Source organism: Chiroxiphia lanceolata, chromosome 1, assembly GCF_009829145.1.
Source record: "Chiroxiphia lanceolata isolate bChiLan1 chromosome 1, bChiLan1.pri, whole genome shotgun sequence".
Taxonomy (NCBI): Eukaryota; Metazoa; Chordata; class Aves; order Passeriformes; family Pipridae; genus Chiroxiphia; species Chiroxiphia lanceolata.
In genome coordinates, this window is record NC_045637.1 from 39,999,906 (window position 1) to 40,021,494 (window position 21,589).

Consider the following 21,589-nt stretch of genomic DNA (forward strand, 5'->3'; position numbering starts at 1 on the left):
GACTTTTATTTACAAGTATAACATCACAGTGCTGCTCAGAAAAGGAAAGTAAATACACTAAAGATCCTCTGGTCCTCCCCCACGCCTCAAACAACCCTGTGTAACTGATGTTGAGCAGTGCTTCAAACCAGAGAGCTGCTCCAAGGAGCAGGCAGCAACAGAGGTATATTACCTGGCCTGGCTTTACAAAGAAAGGCTCAAGGGTTTGATAGCACTGAGGGGTCCAGGGGCCTCTTGAACTGTTAGAGTCTCTTCTGGGAGGGGCCAGGAAAGAAGAGCCTTGTGCTATCAACCAGTCTCATCTGCAGGAACTGTCATACCCAGGGCCACTGAGAGGCCTTTTGCCATGCTTAAGTCTTTGCACTCTCCTTTGGTAACAACTCCTGTAGCACTTGTTTATCAGTTCTTTCACTGCCTGTCTGTCTCACGCACTGCCAGGTGATAACCCAGATTCCCCATTCACACTCATCTCTGATCCAAGCTTGCTTCCCTGTGAATTGCTGTGACAAATTTCTACTGATAGTCTCAGTACTGGGGCAGATCTCCATCACTGATTTACTACAGAATGAATTCACCCTCTAGAGTTCAAGTAGGATCAGAAGAGTGCCTTTTGGACATCAGGTTTGCCTCTTGAGGTGAACAACTGAATCCATCTCAAGGTGGAGAACACTCCAGTTCTACTTGCACATGTTCTGAGTACCCCTGAAACCTCTCTCGGTGACCTGTGCTGCATCTATCCAGAGAAGCAAAAGAAAGAGAACAGAAAAACACCAGAAGACTCTGCAGGAACTGCCTGCAGAGCCAGTACTGCCCAGAGGTAAACTCTGGAGAAACAGGCACTGCCAGTCTTTGAGGTCCCATGGCAGGATCCACATCAACAAAGCTGACATCCAGAGGAAGGTTCTGAAGGGTGAGGAGGTGGGAAATGAGGCCCAATCTTTCCAAGATGCTTGTCAACATGTACAGAAAGTTACTTACTGGAATATTCAAAAGCCGTTACCTGTATAGGTTCCATAAGCGTGCTCTGATCCCTGGCAGTACAGCAGGTACTGAACCACTATGGCAGTTAGAATGACCACTGTGAATATGTGAAAGCAGGGTCAAAATTCCAAAAGCCCCTGTGAAGAAACACCAAGGCAAAATGACATTTTTTTTTTATTTCTGCCAGAACAGCTCTGTAAATTCAGCAGTAAGTTTTCAAAGGAGGATCCAGAAATAAAATGCACACCTCTAGTAACTGCATGAGGTGCGATGGGAAGATTACCAAATACTTGTATATAATTCTAGTTACTATATCCAAAGGATGATACAGAGCAATCATTTTTATTTATGCTGCTATTAAGGTTGCTGTCCTGCATGGGCAGAACTGAGCAGCCAAACCAGTCCCTTTGTCCCAGTCATGTTGAAGGGGTAGGTTTCTACAAACGCACATTTATATTTAGTTATGCCTGCTGTAGCCTCATCAAACGTTAGGCACACTCACCATTTCAGTTACTTCCACTGACAAAGACTTTGAGCTGTTTAATGCACCTGATGCTGAAGCATTCCTGCCTGGAGTCATGGTGAAATGCATTCACTATCACTGCTTTATTAACCCTCCTGGGGCATTTTGTCTAGAGGCATTCAATGGGCGAGACATCTTTCTTTTTGAGATTAGAAATGATGTGAAATACTTATGAGTTATTAACTTTTAAGCTTAAATCCGTTTGCTTGGACTTTCTAGAGATTGCTTCAGGGTTGGAGAAGAATGTTTCCAGGTGAGACTGATTTGGTTCAGCTAGTTGAGACAGATGCAGCTCATTTGGGGGTGGGAGGGGAATGGTGAAGGGAGGATAAAAGGCTGTTGGAAGGCACTGTGGAGTCCTTTCTGTTGGGAAATTTTTCTAGTCTTCTGTCTTATTAACTGCCTCTGGTTTTCTCCATCTTATTAATGCCATCACCTATTCCTCTTAATTGTTTTCTTTCTTTTGAGTATTCCCCATCTGCAGATTTGCGCCCCTGCAGCAGCCCTTTAGTTATCCCTGGCAAAGACAGCAAAAGCTTTTTGGGGGGAACTCCTTCAGTCAGGACTTCGCCGCTTGCCTCCACGCCTGGCCTGGTGCTCCATTGACTGGGAGCAACTCTGCCTCCTGCAGGCCCATAGGCTCTGGGGGCTTTGGTCTGTGTACAAAGCTACCTACCATGGTACAACCCGTGGCTGGTAAAGCAGGGTGAAGAAAAGCGCAAAAACCGGCTGGCATCGCGACAGAGCTTCTGGGCTGAGCTGAAACGTAGCCTGGCTACAGCATGATAATGTGGTACGTGTGGTGGCTGCCAGCACGTGTGCCCCAGCCAGCGAGAACAGCCTGGGCACCATCATTATGGAGTATGTGGGCAGCATCACCCTGCACCATGTGATTTATGGCACTGGTGATGCGTGGGGACTGCGTGAGGATGATGAAGGAGGATGTGGAAGGAAGGCCCTGAGCATGGAAGAGACTGTGTGCTATTCTTGTGACATCATGACTGGCTTAGCATTTCTCCACTCACAGGACATTGTGCACTTGGACCTGAAGCCTGCAAACATCTTTATCACTGAGCAGGGAGTGTGCAAGATTGGAGACTTTGGGTGCTCCCAGAAACTGGAGGAGGGCTTGTCCCACAGCCCCCATGTTTGCCAGCAAGGGGGGCACGTACACACACCGTGCCCCTGAGCTCCTCAAGGGGGAGAGGGTCACTGCCAAAGCAGACATCTACTCATTTGCCATCACGCTCTGGCAAATTGTCATGCGGAGCAGCCCTACCTGGGAGAGCGGCAGTACGTGCTCTACGCTGTGGTAGCCTACAACTTACGCCCTTCACTGGCTGCTGCTATTTTCCACGAGTCACCACTGGGCCAGAAACTCCAAAGTATTATTAGCTGCTGCTGGAAGGCCAGTGTAGAGGAGCGCCTGAGTGCAGCCCAGCTGCTTCCCAGCCTCAGGGCCCTCAAACAGAGTCTCTAGGAGAACTCAGGACACTTTAAATTTATTTTGTCAACTTTTCTTTTCCTTAACCCTTTCTCTGAACATAATTAATTTAGCCCCTGTGTGTTCTAAAGGTTTTGTTGCTGGTTTTTTATACTAAAAAAAAAAAAACCAAACTGTTTTGATATAAGAAGACTATGAATAAAGAGATTTAATAAAACTGTGGACTTTTACCTTGGGAGGGAAGAGACACAAGGATCAAGACGCTGGCAGATACAACTTCTTCAGGCTGATCTGTTGTGTGCTGTCTTGCTCAGGGAGAAACTGGGGAATGTGATGTGCAAAAAAAATAGTTGGTTTTAAGTAAGCGAAGTACAAAAAAAGGGGCTAAGGAGTTGCTTTTGGAAGGTCTTTATAGGTAATACCTTTCAGTATTTTCAAAATGGTCAGATATGAGTAGTTCTTCACTAGCTTGGGTTGTGCATTTGAGCTTTTCCTCTCCTTTACCAAAGAATGAGTATGTATCGCAAATCAGTGAATGCAGAAAATAGAGTGTCAGTGGGTTTTTTTCCCTGTTCTTGGATGGTACTTAATTCCAGTAAGTATGCTGCTTTGATATGGAAAATGTGAACTGCTGATATACATCTTGAAACAAGGAACTTTTTGCCAGTCTAAGGCTATCAAGAGTAAGAAGATACATTAACAACCTGTACTTTTATAAAACCTCCCTGCTACGAGGGAGGTGTTAGTTGCAACTTGCTAGCTGGAACACTGCAAACTTTAATATCTGAAAGCATTATAGAGCATCTTGTGCAGAGCAGAAAGTTACCAAGTTTTTGAGGTACAGGGTGAGTTAGAAAAATAAAAAAATCAGGGAAAAAATTATTGGTAAAGGGAGGATTATTTGTGCTTCATAATGCATGGGTCAGTATTAGACAAGATACTGGAAGTACTGTAAAGGAAGCTTGCTTAAAGCAGTAATAATGATACTCTGCTGGTACTCAGAGTGTTGCTGTTGAACTATCCTCTGCACTGCTTATGTCTTATCTACTTCTTTCCTAATCTGGCTGTAATGTGTCTGGGAAAGGAAGTGCTGTAGGCAATGCAGATGACAAAGAGCTCTGATCCATGATTTATCAGAACTGATAATTGTACATCTGAGCCCTTATCAGAGGCCCAACTGCTGTAGCTGATATTGCCATGCTGCTCAAAGACTCTGCTTCTTTTTAAGACAGGAGAAAGAGTGATGTTTCAGTCAAATTGTTTTTCTTCTTTACCCTTCCTCCCCCTTGCTTCCATTCTGGAAAAAAAAAATCCCCAAGGATTGAGCCAGTTTCCTGATTTCTGACACACATCTGTTCTTAGCCCCGTGAAATCCTGGAAATGAGCAACTATGTGAATTGAGATGATTCTGTAGGTCTTTATGGTAATTTGGGTTGGTAATTGAATTAATGGTTTATAAAGCATATCTAGTTTAACTATTTCTTGGTCTTCCATCCCCCTTAAGCGGAACTGTAAAATGCTGGCTGGAATAAAAAACCTAAGGTGAATCCTGGAAAATATTTCCATGTTTTTCTCTGTCAAAATATTATGCTATAGAAACCAGAACTTTTTTGTGTGTGTAGCTAACTTATTTTAATAAAGAAGCTATCTTAAAGAAGTTATTAAGATAAGTTCAGTACCTTTTGAAATGAGTAGCTGAGGGCATCTAAGATAAAATGTTAGATAAAGCCAATTGACATGCCTCATCTTAACATCAAGCCTTAAACAGAAGTGGTTCTCCAGTTTTCAAAAGTATATAATAAAAAATGGAATTGAAAGGTTGTTAGTAGTTCCTAGATGCTTATGTGTTGTATTTATTTTGCCAATCTAGGTAGCTGGTTGGTTATACTGCTAGAAAACTGTTATTTTTTCCTTAATGATCCTTCAGCATCAACAGTGCTACGTGTCTCTGTGAAAAAATCAGCACCCTTCAAATTCTCTGTTGTACTTGACAGGAATGATACTGGAGGGCCAAGAACCCACTCTTGAAGTATAATCAGCTCTGCAGATGTCTCTGTCAATTTTTCAGGGTTCCTCTTTTGATAGCAAGTAAGAGAGAACTCTGCACAGCATCAAGATGTAGGGCACATAATACTCTGCTGTAATAATGATGGTCTCTAGTTTTTAGTAAACTTCTAAGTTTGATTTGTTTTGAGGGTTTTTGATTGCTATTGAGCTCTGAGTTAATACTAATCAAGAAACATCTCAGCCCTAATAGCTCAGAATCCCTGGTTCTATGTGATGAGCTTGCTTCTCTTATATGCATTACCTTGAATTTCTTTCTGCCAGTTTGTAGTTGGCCCTTGTAATTAACGTCCAAAATAACTCCACCATCAACAAATTTGTTTATCTTATGGGTCACTCTCTTGCACTTCATTTATGGATGTGCTGGGCAGTACAGGATCCCCTGAAACACCAGTGGACACTTTCTCTAGCTGAGAGAACTGACACTTTACTTTTTACCCCCGTGCCTATCTTTTGACTTATCCAGTGCAGGATTTTCTCTCCTAAATGTGGCTGCTTAATACCTTTCAGAAGTTTGCAATGAAGGATTTTTCAAATACCTTTGGAAACCCTAAGGGAACATATCAATCAGTGCTTTATCTGCATGCTGTCAGTGCTCCTAAAGAATTCTAATACAATCCTACACAATTGTGAAGTGCAACTCCTTCCAGCCAAAGCAATACTCCCTAAACAAATCAGGTCTATGTGTCTGTTATTTCCTTTAATATAGGATCTGCTAATGTATCTGATACAGATGTCAATCATGTAATCAGAAAACTTATTTTTTAGACACTTCCTTGGGATATGATCCTTAAGAGGAGGGGCAAAGGACAGCTGGTTGGTTTTCAAAGATTGCTTTTTACAAGCTCAAGATTCAGTCCCCATAAACAGGAAATCAGGCAAAGGTGGCAGGATGCCCCCAGGGATAAAAAAGGAGCTCCTGATTAAACTCAAATGTAAATAATAAATATGCAAGAGTTGAGAGACCAGTGGGGAGTCTGAAGCAAGGAAGACTTACTGTTGGTAAAGAAGGATGAGGTTAGGGAACATTTAAATAAGACTTACAGAAGTTCAGAGGACCTGATGGGATGCACTCACAAATGCTGACAGAGCTTGCCAATGTCATTGTGGGGCAACTCTTGACTACCTTTGAAAGGTCATGTGGTCAGGAGAGATTCCTGAGGTCTGGAAGAAAACAAATTTGACTCATGTCTGCAAGATGGCCAAAAAGGAGGATGTAGAAAACTACAAGCCAGTCAGCCTCACCTAAATCCCTGGGAAACTGGTGGAACGCACCATTCTGGAAATCATTGCCAAATAAATGAAGGACAAAAAGGTGTTTGGGGGATCACAGGGGATTTGTCAAGAGGAAATCATGTTTGATCAACCTAGGAGCCTTCTGCAATGAGATTACTGGGCTGCTGGAGAGCAGTGGTTGTTGCTTATCTTGACTTTAGTGATGTTTTTGATGCTGTTTCCCATTACATTCTCATAAAGAAACTGGATGAAAGCACTGACTAGATAGCGGAAACCTGAAAATTAGCTGAGCTGCTGGGCTCAGAGGGTTGGATCAATGCATGAGTCCAGTTGGAGACCAGTCAACTAGTGGTGTATCCCAGAGATCAATACTGGACACAGTGCAGGTAACACCTCCATTAAAGCCTTGGATGATGGGATGGTGCACCCTCTGCAAGTTTGCAGTTGATACAGAATTGGATGGAGCAGTCAATAACCTTGGATGGTTGTGCTGATGTTCAGAGAGATCTTTACCAGCTGGAGAAATCAGCTGATGGGAACCGATGCAGGGGGCTGGGGGCCAACCGCTTGGAAAAGAAGCTTGCAGAGACCTGAGCTGCTGGCAGACACCAGGTTGAACATTAAAGCAAGCAATGCGCCCTTGTGGCAAAGGCGGCCAAACAGCATCTGTGGTGCACTCCAAAGGGTGTTGCCAGCTCTTCTGGAGCGCTGCTACAAGAGGTTATTCCCCGCTGTTCATTCAGCCCTGGTGAGACGCATGTGGAGCTCTCTGATCAGCTCAGGACTCTGCCAGAAAAAGAAAGTCATGGCTGTACTGGACCAGGAGTGCAGCAAAGGGCCATTAAGTTGATTACAGGAATTTTATCTGCTGTCTTAATCTTCATTGCTCTTACTTAAGGTTTAGTGTCTTTGGTTCCCAAATAGAAATATCAACAGACATTTCAAAATAGGTTTGAAAAAAGAAGCATAAGCTACAATTCTGATGCTACTCTCTTTATTTGGAGGTGGGGTGGAGTATTGCAGGTAAACATATTTGATAATTAGTGGGGAACCTTAATTCTGTTCTCTTTTACAGAGCTTCTGGCTTCCCATCAACCAGAAGCTTCTGTAACCCTGGTCCTGGCTTGTTCTATTGTTTGTTCCTCTTTCCTTGAAGGCTTTTTTTTTTTTCAGTATTAAGCTTATCTCAACCCAGAAGGAAAGCGGTAACAACATCACTATCTTCAAATAATAAAAATACGATATGACTTGGAGGTGGGCAGGTCCTCAATACAGAATTAGGACAGGAAGCACAAAACATAAGTGTGAAGATGTATGGGGTTGCTTCCGTATTCTGTGGTAGATAGACCGCAGCAAAGAAAACAAAGACTGTTTTACACAATATAACACAAATTTGTAAATTCAATGGGAGTCACGTGGATGCTTATTATTTGACTTGTATATCAACTTTGCAGCATTAGCAGTTGTGTTCATGAATCCATCCACTAGAACAAAGATGAAAACAGGACAGAAATGAATGGTTATTTTTAAAATTAACTGTATGTGGAAAATTTTACGTATTGTTTATTTTAGCCATTTATCTGCTGCAAATACCTTCATAAAGCACTCAAAGAGCCTCTTTCTATGCTTCAGTTAACCCAGCTGCCAAATATTTGTCTGCCTGTCAAATGAAAAGCCTTAAAACCAGTTAAAGGAGGAAAATGGAACAAAAAAGTCTACTGGCACCTATCCAGTCTGCCATCAGCTAAGGATGCCATAGGACAGTTTGGCAGTAGAGGAACCACCATCCGCTCCTGGACTTCTCCAAGCGTGAGGCTGAGTTTTGCTCTCAACCCAGCCTGAGGTTCAATAGCTCAAGTGTTCAGCAGAGCAGGGAGGTGATTGCATTTGCCTTTGCAGGGCACCTGGGATAATAGGGTAATTCATAACTTAATAAATATTCTACTGCACATGTGCCAGGCTACAAAGAGCAAAGTAGGCTGCAAATTGGAAACGTAATGTCTAGCTCTTTCAGTTACTCCCCCCACAAGGGTGGAGGGAAAATCAGTTTATTTTCAAGCCATGTATTTTTCTCAACCACTTACTATGAAAATGGGGAAAGGATTTTGATTCAGATATGGCACAATGAAGCTGGTCCCAGAGACAAGTAAAGAAGTTGCACCTGAACAGAGACTGTAAAAAAGATAAATGTAAATAAGGGAACTGATAGGTGGGGGGAAGCTGTTTTTTTTTTTTTTAATAGCAGTTAATACCATATATGATATAATACAGGAAGTTTTAGGGAGATATCATATACTTTTTCCACATCCTTGTTTTTCTCTTATCTAACAGTTCTAATAAAATGTTTTACAGATACACAAAAGCCACATGCAAAACTTTGAAGGAATGTATTGTTGCACTGACATGCCAGTAGATGAATGTCACACCAGATTTCTCTCTGTTAAGAAAGTGATAGAACTCCAGACTTCCCTTAAAGTTATCAATCCTTGTATAGCTTTGAGACTGAAATGATTGCTAGTAGATGTTTTCTGATTTCCAAGGGGAAGAAAGGATATTCTTAAAGTTTAATTAATCTTTTTTGCCAAAAGCTGACTTTCAGAGGAAATAAATGTAGTTTTTTTAAAAAATGTTTTCATGCTTACATAGTTTGTTTAAAAAGTTGTATACTGAATTGCAAACAGCATTTGAAAAAAGTGTCCTGATCATAAAAATTAGCACTGCCTGACCAGTCATAGAAAAAGGGCCATTTGCACAGGGCAACAAGGGAGGTGGCTGGAGGATGGAAAGGAGTCAAGCCAGAAACAGGGAGAGGGGAGACACCCCAAATCCCAAACCTATTTGCTACAAGCCTGTGAATCAGTGAAGCTCTCACTGAAAAATAACTTTATTCTGGCACATGACTTTCTGTGTTGTATGCCAGAGATACCTGCCCACCGGGCTGTCAGAACCCTGTATGACTTAAACTAAGGTCTTGAACTAGTGCTTAAAATTAGCCAAGGCCACTGATTCAGTTCAGAGTGGTCACCCATTACCGCCAGGTCATAGTAGTCCCATTTAGTTAAAAGAAACATAACCTTCCACTCTTAGCCCCAGCCCTCCCAAAACCCAAGTGCTCTTGAAAACTGTCTAAATTAAATGTTCTGCAAACCATTACCTGTCCTAAACTGCCTGAGAGTGCTACACTTTAATAGCACCAATGACTTAGCAAAGTAGATTTCTTCGCTGGAAAAAAAAAAATTTCCTTTATATAGAGAAGATTTTAAGAGTAAAGGCTACACTTCCTTTATCAAAGGTGTATTGTTCGTTGGTTTTGTTTTGTTTGTTTGTGTTTAGGAAAGATGAGAATCAATCCCTAGGTATTAGCATAAGCATTTGTGCCTGCCAGAACAAAGTTATTGGCTCTACCTTACATCAGGAACAAGAGTATATCAGATCAGTTGTTTCCTCTGAATACATAAGGGACTCTCAAAAAAGGAATATACCTGCTCTGATGTGGTAAGGGGTTATTGATAGGATGAAGTACCTGCTGGGTGCTCTCAGAAACATCTTCCCAGCAGTCATTCACATAACGAAAGAATATTTTTTTAACATGTGTGTTTTGTATTTAAAAGAAAAACATGAGACCATAATACTGAAAAAAATTACAAGTATTGATATTTCTGGAATTTTTTCAAAGGCATGGCTACCATACTCAACCCACGTTCTGTGTATACCACAATACGTATTTTTTTATTTGCCTAAAACTGAATGCTTGAACATAACCCTCTTACATGCCTAATACTATTTTTACCTTGGTTTTAAGCCTGTGGACAATACTGCTTCCCTTGGTCTGCATCTGGAAAACCTGTTGCTAGGGTTTTCACTGTGCACAGAGGTAGGAGTGTTGGAAGTGCAATTGTGTGCATTTACATATAATTGCTGTTACATCATTTAAGTGATTGTGGCAAGGGAAAAGTCTTCTGTTTTATATAATTTCCAAAACCTATTCCACATTTACAATGATGTTTATAGTCTGGTGTGAAAGGACATGTACAAGCCCAGTTTTCATTACCAGTAGGAACTTCTGACATATATTTAGGTGAAAAGACAAGTTTAATAGACTTGCTGTACTCTCCTAGTAAGGTTGTTCTCTTAATAAAACTTCTGGTCTTCCATGAGATGACATTACAGACTCTACTGTTGTTGCTCCTGCCCCCCTACCACAACCTCAGAACTCCTATGCAGTAAGCCACAGCTGGCCACTTTGCCATGTTAGCCTTTTTAGAGAAGTTAGCAAACCCTTTGAAACCAAACTTCTTCATATTTGATGCCTCTTGGATCATTTTCATGTTACAGTGTGGATCTGACCAGCTGTTCTGAGCAATCACAGTGTAACGATTTCCCAGTGGCTAACTCCTGTTTCTAAAGCACATCTTTAACATCACAGTATCTCCTTTAGTTCCAGGTCCTAAGTTCTATGTTGTTATTCCTGTTTCTGTCAGGCTTTGAGTAATTTAACTTGCCTGGGTCATAGAGGGTCAGATCACAACAGAAGCATTACTGAATTGGCTTTAATCTTTCTTACTGATGCCAGGGTTGGGAAGGGCACCTTTTCACAAGTCCCACAGAAGTCCAACACCTGGATGTAATCTAGATAAAACTGTGAGTTGCAACTAATATCTTGCTCTAATTGTACTGTAACATGAAGATGGCGATCAACTCTTGCTTTAAGTCTCATCATCATCTGTGGCAAGCATTTGCTAAATTTTGTGCTTGCAAACTTTCATCATCTGAAACCAGTTGGATCAGGAAATGGACACTAATCTTAAAGAGATGAGGAAAAACTTCTCAGGAACAAAAAACCTACACATGATGCAGTGATGCATTCCATATCAAGAGAAATTTTTCCTCTAGTCATAAGGCAGTGTGAGGTCAGGACCATTCCTCAAATTATCCTGCTCCATGATAGAGAAGCAGCACAAGCACCATGAAACAATTCCTACTACTCTGTCTCGCCAAAGAATTAGATTATATTAAACTGGTCTTTGGATGCAAAAGCATGATCAGTGACTTCATGACTGGGCTCTAAAACAGTAGACAGAGGGCACAGGCAAGCATATATGTGGGCTACATATACTGGTAAACAGAATTGCTGTAAAGTTAAACATTTTCTTCCTCAAGGACAAACATCCAAACATGCTAATATCCAGCTGCTGGCAGCTTCCCACAAAGTCTTTGCAGTAGGCAGACATAAGGAAAAAGACAACTCCAAAGTTTTACTAGCACAGTGCTGTGAGAGTTTGTATGCACCAGCATACACCACTAGTTCATAAACACTATGAATACAAAGCATCCATAAAGAAGCCAGTGAGGTAAGAACAGCAAACAAACCTGTGTCCTGGAAGCCATTTCCAATTCTGTTGTTAACACAGCTTGCTATGTTCAACAAGTCTCATGATATTATCTGAGTAGCAGCAAGTCTTCAACATATCTACAACTATTGCAGTCTTCCTGAACTGTTTTTCAAAGTAAAAGAGATTACAACAAACAGTGCCAAGCAGTGCTGCCTCAAGTGGACAAATCTGGAGAGAATTGTGTAGTTTAGAGTTCATTTTTTTATACTTGATTAACCTTTCACACATGAAGTCTTCTGAATTGATTTCCAAAATGAAAACTGGATGCAAAAACACAGTTATATTTGCATGTCCACTAGTTTTGCTTTCACTGGGCTAATGTTGGGGTTTTTCTGTACTGGAATTGCATGCCCCCTTTTGGTAACCTGGCCAGGATAACAACAGATGATATGGTAGGAATGCAAGTGTAAATAGTGTGTGTGAACAGAGTACCCAAAATTGGCATGTTTTGAGAGGATGTTTGCCCAAAACCTGATAACACTAAGAGGAATTAGCAGTAACAAAGCTTGCTTAAGACAATGAGCACCCAGATTAAACAGTAACCAGAGAATTAGACAACAGAGCCTTTTGAGAGAAGAAAAAAAAAAAAAAGAAAAGTTAGCTTGAAAAGCACCACAAGAATCTGTGGTTAGTGGCAGAAACCTTGGGGTGGGAGAGCAGTACCAGAGCAGCAGGTGTGAACACTTCTAAGATCCTCCCCATTGGACATGGTATCTGCCATGCCACTCCCAGTACAGGCTGGGGGCTGACAGGATGAGGCAGAGCAGTGGGGACCCACCTTTCAGGAGTGCATATGGAAACTCATAGAGTACACTTTTGCTGGCATGTGGAATAGCTGCACAGGCTCCCAGAGTGGGAGTGTGCATTTGGAACCCACGCTTCTTGCGTGAAGTGCATATAGAAATGTGGTGCATATGTAAGTGGAGTCAGTTGTAGAAGGATATGTAAGAAATTTGTAGTTGTTTACTAATAGTTTGTAAGCCTCTAGTAATGTGATTTCTGTTGCATTGCTGATACTGATCCACCATGCATAGTTCACCGATTACCAGCAAATTACATGTTGCTAATCAATAAACGACCTTAGTTGCTGTCAAGAGTATGTGAGTTGCACAGTTATCTCTGCACAAAGATTTTTCATTATTACAAATTTGACAGAAGCATCACATCTGCAGAGCAAGGAGTGGAGAGGAAACAAACATTCTTCCAGACAAGGAAGAGAAGACATAATCATCATTTGAAAAAAAAAATAAAAATCTTAAGACTGAACCAGAGCAAGACAAATTCAAATAATTTCCTCCTGAAAGCAGCACAGATGGACAATCCTGTTTCAATCCCAAGGGTCTGAAGACATACTGTAGTGATGTATCACAGATTTGGTGACACTAGAATGCTGTGCATATCAGCAGCTATGTATGTTTGCCACTCTGATTTGTGTCAGAAGAACAAGGCAAAACAGGCTGACAAAGGAGAAGTTTTGCTCTAACCATATCAATGCTATTAGAGCTACATGTATTATCTGTCAGGCACAAAGTGCATATTTAGAAGGAAGGAGCTTGTGGTTATAACTATGAAGTTCAAGTTGCCCACTTGAAAAAAAAAGACTCCTAATGATCAATATTTTCAGCAACATTTGTCAACACTAAAGAACTCCATCAAAGCACAATTGCTCTTTTTCCAAGTCATGGACCTAGTTCATGTTTTCCATGCTTACATGGGAAACTTTTAAGGTAAAGAGAGCCTAGTATTTCAAGGGCGGGCTGCATTTTTATATGCTGAGCGTTATGCCAGAATTGGCATGAAAATTTAGAAAATGTAAAATGGACAGGCTAAGTGCAATATGAGAACTCCAGCTGCAGACTGGTGCTCATGCCTGTGCACTCCATCCACCTGCTACCTGCAAAGACTACTGCCAATTAGCAACCCATCTACACAACTCAATCTTTTAAAAGGGAGTATTTTTAGTTCAGTGGGTTTATGAAGTTCCAATAGCTGTGGAATGTATAGATCAAGCTAAACTGCTCAGCAAAGAACTTGGAGGAGAGTTCTGTGACATGATACAACTGAGTAACTTAGCACAAGATAATCAGCAGATACCTACAATTAAGACCAAGTGGATGCTGTAGCCTTTCTTAAAAGGTTTGAAAATAGCTTTTATTGGATTTCTCCTGACTGGGTTTAGACACTGCACCATCTACTGATGATTTCCTGAGAAGCCTCAGGTATGATACTGCTTCACAGGTACTTTATGACCAGAAGCTCAAACAAAACCCTTAAAAGTGTGTTCAGATCCCCAAGACCTTGGAAAAGCAAGTGATTTACAAGTAAATAGGAATATTTGGCAATATGTTAATCACTACTGGAAGCTAAGACTAGAGGTATTAAGCTGGCATAACAAAGATAGCTTCCAGGGAGCTGCCCACATCAAATAACCACTATGAAAATGACAAAGCAGATTTAAGGAAGCTAACGTGAGCCCCACCAAAACCATTCACAGGCGACTGAATGGTAGCCTGTATTTGAAATAAGTACAATAAATCTACTCAGAAGAATAAATGGTGTTCACAACCCAATGGCAAAGCCTGAGGAATACAGCTGTCCTTTGACTCAGCCAAAGATGCATCAGTTCAATATTCACCAGAAGACAACACAAGCCTTCATGGCACTAAGTTATTACAATACTTTAGAAGATGCTAAGTGACAATAGGCACATGTTCCCTCAGGTAACTCTTCTGTCACATAGACAGGTTCATCCCAGGATCTGGTCTTCTGAAGGACAAACTAGTCAAAAGAAGGGAGAAAAAAAGCCCCAGTAATCTGTAGAACCCAAAATAAAAGTCAGAAAGTATAGTGAATGCACATGGAATGATAATCTGCATGATAAAATTAAATTAGGTATTAAATTGTTTCTCCTACAGACTACTGAATCATGTTAAAAGGCATGTCTTGCTTCTTAATCTTTTATCCTCTTAATTACTGGACACGAGGGAAACGCTCCTGGAAGCTTCATCTTAAAGCACAGGCCAACAGGATAAGTCACAGAATCACAATCTCATTACTAAAGTTATCATTGGCTGCGGAGAAAAACCTACATTAAAACCAGAATGTAACCAAAGGAAAACCAGGCATAATACAAAATATGAATCAGAAGCTAAGAATGCAAAATACTCAGAAGATAAGCAAAAAGTTGTATTTAGAATGGCTATTTACTCATGTGAATAGCATGAAGGAGCACATATTTCAGAGAAAACAGATGTTCAGATAAATTTCTGTTCTACATTTGTGGAGAAAACCAACATATATCAGAAAAGTCTAACAATAGCCATGGAAAGCCTTAAACATAGGAACAGAAGTAAGGCGGTTTTAAATCAGCAGCTCTATACAGCTTGCATCCAAGAATTTTAAGAGCTGGCAAAGGAGACTTGTGTGCTGTTAATGTGGATTTTCCATAAGCTCTGAGAAATCTGGGGAAGCTCAGGAAAAAAGAAAAATCTCAAAGCAAGCTGAGGTTGTGCCAATACTAGAAAAATAAGGTAAGAAAGGAACAAATTCAGGACTTACGGTCAACCTCGCCTTAATTCCAGAAAAAAACCTCCAAACAATAAACCAACTTCTTGATCCGGGAACAAGAAATAAATGAGCAAATTTACTTAAATTACACAGCTTAAATGTATGGAAAATGTATCTTTTGGAATGACTTTTTTGTCCTCATGCAATTACAGCATACATTTGGTAAATAACAGAAAAGTGTTGATGTAACACCATTTGCACGTTGACTTGTTTCAGTAGAACACAGGGAAACTGGCACAGTTGGGGACATATAGCTTGTAGTAAGCAAATTAAAACTAAAGTTACAGGTCTGTGTCACCAATGAGGACACAGTCAGACATATTTCTAATTGAATCCCACAGGAATTAGTTCTTGGCAGCAACCTACTCAGTATTTTATCTGGAAATAAAGTTTACTAAGAACATTCATAAAAGCTCTAAGTAAATAGTGTAGCAAGACTGCTGGTTGGGAACCATCTGGATTGCTGGAAAATTGTTTCAGCATGATCAGTGTGAGGTCATGTATTTAAGAGTGATGGATATAAAACACTTATAGATGGAAAACTTCCTCGGTAAGTAGTTGGAATAGCTGGTAACAGAGTAAACATGGGTTCCTTATGCATGAGTTCAAAATAGTATATACATTATTGTTAAATGGCTCAGAAAACAAACCACCAGAACCAAATGCTGTTTTCATTGCAGGGAGGAAGAGACCAAAGAAACGTGACTATCATCAAACATTTTTCAAGTACTGATCTCCACTGGCAAAAGATATCGCTCCATTTCAGAAAGCAGCAACAGGATGACAACTTCTGTATCTATGTTTATTGGAACTGCTTTATCAGAATATAGCCTCTAGTCCTTTCAAAGAAGCTATTAGTTAACTAGAGATTTCAAAGATCAAGTACAAACAATCCAAGTGCAAACGAGCCTAAAAATTGAGCATCGCAATGGAATAGCTGGCATATAAAAGTTAACTCCATCACCTGAGGTTAATGACAATATGAAGACCTAAAATGCATTTGCTAGGGAAAAATATATATTAAGAATAGTGTGATCACTGAAAGTAAGGTCATATTAAAACACCAAGCAAGTTTTTTTTAATAACTCTAGTAATCACTGAGCTTCCAGAGGTGGCAGTAGTTTTGCTTACATTATCCATGTCTATGATTCCTGGACTAATCCCAAACTAGAATTAAAGTATTAATTTAAAAGATAATTACAGAGACCTTACTATAGGCCATAATTTTATAATATCTGTTTCTCCGGTTCACCAGTGATGTAACTAGAAAGAGACATATTATCAGGAAAACACCTGGCTTGGGAATGACAGTTACCACTGTCCAGGCCAAATCAGTGACTCTGCTCAGTAAAAAAACAGCCCTCCAACGCCCAATCTCAAAAAATATGGAACTTTCATAAATAAATTCATTTAAGGTCCTTAAACGTAAGCATGAATGAAACCATCACTTTACTTAAAGCTTCTGCTCTCACAGCTCCACTTTACCGAGTCACTGAATCATAGAATCAGCTGGGTTGGAAAACGCCTCCAAGATCACTGACTCCAACCTATGACCGAAAACCATCATGTCAACTAGACTATGGCACTGAGTGCCACGTCCAGTCTCTTCTTAAATACCTCCAGGACGGTGATTCTACCATCTCCCAGGGCAGTCCATTCCAATGTCTAGTCATCCTTTCTATGAAGAAATTCCTGATGTCTAACCTAAACCTCCCCTGGCGCTGCTTAAGACTGTGTCCTCTCGTGCTGTCGCTTTCAGTAACGAACGAAAATAACAAGACCCAAAGGCTCAGACAGGAGCGTGCTCGCTATCCCCGGAAGCGATACGGCCTCGCTTGTGCGTCAACTCCCGGTGCTCCCCCCAGCAGAGCGCCAAGATCCACTGTAAAAGGCAGGAGCGCAAGATGCTCGCGGGGCCCGAGTGGGGAGGGCGCTGTGCCCCCGCTGGGCGCGGCCGAGCCCAGTGTGGGGGGCACTGCAGCCCGCCGGGCCTCTCCCTCTCGGCGCCGCCATCAGCCGATACCACGGGGCGACCATCGGCGCAGGAAGCCGAGCCATTCCAGTCTCCCCGCCCCGGCGCTTCCGTGCCCGGCGGGCGGGTGAAAGGTCCCGCGGCGCCCGGATGGAGGCGGCGCCGCTCCGCTATATAAGCGCCCGCTGTCCGCCGCGCCCCGCCTCTCCACCGCGCCGCCCGCCGCCGCCTCCTGTCTCACCGCTGTTCGCGGGCCCCGCGCCGCCCCGCGCCCGGGAATAAGTCCGGTCAGGAAGGCTCCGCTGCCGCCATGGTGAGGCGGAGGAGCGTCGGGGACAGGGGGGAGGAGAAGGAGAGGAAGAGGGCCGCCGCTCCGGCAGCGCCGCGTTGGCCGACGCGCCCGCCCGGGCCGTGCCGGCCCTCGGCCCGGGGAAAGAGCTGCGCGTCGCGGCGCTGCGACCTTGAAGGGCCCCGGCTGCTGGGGCGGCTCCCGGAGCCCACCCCACGCCGGCATGCAGGGAGGGCGGCCTGAGAGCCCGAGAGTGCCTTTCGCTTCGGGACCTGCCACGTGAACTCCCGTCGGGAGCGGCACCCCGCGGAGGCGGCGGGAGCGGAGCTGACACGGCCTCGTGTCTGTGCCCTCAGAGGCAGCTCATGTGGAGGGGGTGTGCGTCAGTAATGCGGCAGGTCGTGCCTCTTCGTCGGTGTGTGACATCCATATTTCAGATTCGGTCAGGTTGGAAGGGACCACAGGGGGACATCAGGTCCAACCTTCCTGCTTAAGCAAGGTCGTCCTAGAGCACGTTGTACAGGTTTGCATCCTGACGGTTGTTGAGTATCTCCAGCGAGGGAGTCTCCACAACCTCTCTGGGCACTCTGTTCCAGTGCACGGTCACCCGCACAGTAAAGAAGTTTCTTCCTCATGTTCAGGTGGAACTTCCTGTGCATCAGTTTCTGCCCGTTGTCTCTTGTCTTATTGGTTGGCACCACCGGGAAGAGCCTGACTCCATCCTCTGGGCAACCCCCCTTTAGCTATTCATATTTATAGTTTTACATATATATATTTATCTGTATATCATCCCATGTTTTTTCAAGATCTTTCTTCCTCCGTATTTTTATTTCTGTTTTCATCAGCTCACTTAGCCTGCATTAATGCCCAGTTATTTGCAAGCGCTTAATTGCATAAGCTTCTCAAATCAGTTTCCTGAGTGGCTGAATTAGTCTTTCTGGCCAGGTGCCCCTTTTTGTTCTTGCAGTGTGAGTTGCAGTTTTGTTGATCAAGTCTTTTCTACTTAATTCGTGGTGAGGTTAAATGGTAAGATACATGGAGCCTCAGATGTATTTTTGAGGACAAGGAGTGTTTGTGCTAGCTGTATGTAGGCAACCCAGGGAGGGATTTCTTGCAGCTTCCCACTGTGAGCTGCAGTTAGTCACTAAAAAATAGCTTTTCCTCAGAGTTACAACTTTGCTCTTTCGTTCTCTTCCCACCACCATTCGTCTTCCGTGCCACTGTACCCTTCAGATATCTCTTCTACTGAGTAGAACAATGTAGTCCCAGAGTGAAATTGTTCTTTACACTCTTGAAATCTGTTTTTAAGAGGCTGTAGATAGTGTTGGCATTTACTGTAGTGTCTGTTATTTGTAACTTCAATGTTTTAGGCGTTTAAAGATACTGGCAAAGCACCTGTGGAACAAGAGGTAGCAATTCATCGTATTAGAATTACTTTGACAAGTCGCAATGTAAAATCACTGGAGAAGGGTGAGTAGTACTTTTTTTGTTTACTTGGGTAGCTTGTCAAGTAATGAATATGTCACGTAACGCATTGCAAAATAAATGTATTGAAAACAGTTGTAATTAAAGATGTTGGCGTTTGCCTGCTTGGCTCACTGAGTCAACCCAAAGCGCTTCATACACTGACAAGTAAATTCTGATTTAATTCTTAATGAAAGCTAGTGTTTGGGGGGGGGTTATCCTGCTGAAAACTTATGTCATAATGACTAATGTAAGAGAGTGCAGCTTCTTCGCTTTAATTCTCATGGGGGATTTTCAAATAGTTGTTATTCTTTGAATTTATAAGAACCGAAAGGCACCAGTTTCTCGATATTTTGTCACTCATGTTATGAAGAGTTTAGCATAACATTCTTTTAAGAAATTATTTATTCTTGTTTAGGAACTGGCTTTGCCAGTGTTCAATTGTATAATGTAAATGTCGTAGAATCACTGTTAGCAGGATCTTCAGGCTGATAACAGCTTAAATACAGTTAAACTTGTAGTAATGGCTTTTGCCTACTGCTGTAACCTGATTTTGCTCACCCAGGCATAACACTTCCACTTGTATGTATTGGCTATGAGGATAATGCTTAAAATGAATGGCAGTGATCACTTAATACGCTATTCTGAGCCAGCATCTTGTTTGAAATACTCACTTAAGGAAACAAGCAAGTAAAATAGTCACAAACCTGAGCTATTTTGTCTTTTTCCAGTCTGTGCTGACTTGATCAGAGGTGCTAAGGAAAAGAACCTTAAGGTGAAGGGACCTGTTCGCATGCCCACCAAGGTACTTAACATTTTTCTTGTCTTAAAAGTTGGGTTTTTTCCTGCAACTATGCAGAAACATCTTTTTCCAAAAAAAAAAAAAAAAAAAGGGTGATATGAAGAGATGAAAAGCAGTACTACTAAACTGAGTGTTGACCCATTGTGAACAGATGGCGATTTCACAAGTTGCTTTGATGCTTAAGGGTAACTGTTTAGTGCAAAAGATGTTTAATGTGGAAGGGGCTTTTCTGTTCAATTTATTTTCATCATGAATTTTTTTTAAATGAAATTATATATGTGGGGAAGGAGTGCTAACATCAGTTAACTCTAACTTGAGGTAACTTTCTAAAGTCATAGATACCATACAGTATTTTTAGATGATATAGGTGATCGTATTTTACGTGATTCTAGATTACTCCTCTCTCTGCATCAGCTAAATACCTCATGTTTGACTTTTCAGACCCTGCGGATCACTACCAGGAAGACACCTTGTGGTGAAGGTTCCAAGACCTGGGATCGTTTCCAAATGCGTATCCATAAGCGGCTCATTGATTTACACAGCCCTTCTGAGATCGTGAAGCAGATCACTTCCATCAGCATTGAACCAGGTGTAGAAGTTGAAGTTACTATCGCCGATGCCTAAATGATCATCGTTGTTGAATAAAATTGATTTACAAATTTTCATCAGTGTTTGTTTTCATATGTGTGTAAAAAAATAGCTCTGTGATTTTCATGAAGGACAACAGAGATCATAATCAAAATGCTATGTGATATTTAAAGAAGAATATGGTATCTGTAAATGTCAGGAAAATGAAACGTGGGCATCATGGTTTCATGGAGGTTGGTGACTGTATGGTCATGCAGCACTTATTAAAAATACATTTTTCATGAAGGGTTTAACTTTGGCTGAAATCTTAGTCTATACCCAAACAAGCAGTAGCATTAAAATTGATGTTTAGGTAAATTACTAAGTTTTCAATTCTTGGTTCTTGCTGTGCAAGACAGAACTAACACTAAGCTTACTTGGCTTTGTTTTTTCCAAGCATGTCACAGTTGAAGGATCCTGAGGACACTACTCATAAAACTTCATAATTTGTGGTGAATACATTGAATTTAGCAAGTTCATTCTTTAGACTTGCGTGTAGAGTCACAAAACTAAGCTGTGAAACTCTCTAGTTGCCTTTTCAGGTTTAGATTTCCATAGGTATGATTATTAATGTTAAAAGTAAGGTTTATATGTAAAGCAGCAAAACAGCCATAGGGCTTAGGGCTCTCAAGTAGAGGAGGTATGATTAATTCTTAAACCAACAAGGCAAAGAAATCCCAAAGTTGAATAAAAGAGAACAGTTTCATTTAATCCATTTAAGATAAGGTTGCTGTTTCTGCTTCCAAGCATAGGAAAGAATTTGAATTCAAATGAATTTAGTGAAAATGTGTAGTTTCAGCTCCTATTTACATTTTCTAAGACCTAAAACAGTGGCCAAAGCTTGAGCTTCCTTACTCAAGGGATTCAGGTCCTTCGATTTCATTAAATATAAAGCCTCAGAAAGATTCTAACTAGTTAGCAGGCTTGAGAGCTTTGGTAGTAGGAAGAGGTGAGAAACTGAGTTAACGTGTACAGATTGCATCAAGCCTGCTTCCTTGGGAAACATCCTGAAGAACTGCATGAGCAGGGGGGGAAAAAAAAAAACAAAACACCTGTGTTTTCCTAGAAGTCCATTTCTGGTAATATGAGTTTCCTGACAAATACTTGTAGCTGTAGTTTTAAAATTACTTGTGTTTATATGGAGTCCTCTGTGGGGATAAATGAGCAAACAAGTAACAGATGAGTTACTGCTGAAGCCCCCTGACCTTTGTGTGCAATTAGCTGCTA

At 41.7% G+C, this 21,589-nt stretch overlaps 2 protein-coding genes and 1 non-coding gene across 3 annotated transcripts; all 3 read left to right on the forward strand.

The window, feature by feature from the left end:
* The first annotated feature begins 596 nt into the window (after positions 1–596).
* On the forward strand, positions 597–5,457 carry MOS (MOS proto-oncogene, serine/threonine kinase). Its single transcript, XM_032679444.1, is given in 6 exon segments — positions 597–2,071; positions 2,073–2,198; positions 2,201–2,266; positions 2,268–2,663; positions 2,665–2,767; positions 2,770–5,457. Coding segments are annotated over 6 exon segments (1,047 nt in total). The 5' UTR covers positions 597–1,930; the 3' UTR covers positions 2,985–5,457.
* Positions 5,458–17,384: 11,927 nt separating this feature from the next.
* RPS20 (ribosomal protein S20) lies at positions 17,385–20,400 on the forward strand. Its single transcript, XM_032711401.1, has 4 exons — positions 17,385–17,493; positions 18,840–18,939; positions 19,665–19,738; positions 20,177–20,400. Exons 1-4 carry the CDS (start codon positions 17,491–17,493, stop codon positions 20,357–20,359), a joined length of 360 nt encoding a protein of 119 aa, XP_032567292.1. The 5' UTR covers positions 17,385–17,490; the 3' UTR covers positions 20,360–20,400.
* On the forward strand, positions 19,524–19,588 carry LOC116781211. The gene has a single exon (XR_004354812.1). It is a non-coding gene; the product is annotated as a small nucleolar RNA U54 (small nucleolar RNA).
* Positions 20,401–21,589: the final 1,189 nt, after the last annotated feature.

Excerpts from the sequence above, each read along its gene's own strand:
- RPS20 (XM_032711401.1), top strand. Across the intron at positions 18,940-19,664 it reads TGTAAAATCACTGGAGAAGG|TCTGTGCTGACTTGATCAGA; the intron begins GTGAGTAGTACT and ends GTCTTTTTCCAG. Across the intron at positions 19,739-20,176 it reads CTGTTCGCATGCCCACCAAG|ACCCTGCGGATCACTACCAG; the intron begins GTACTTAACATT and ends TTGACTTTTCAG.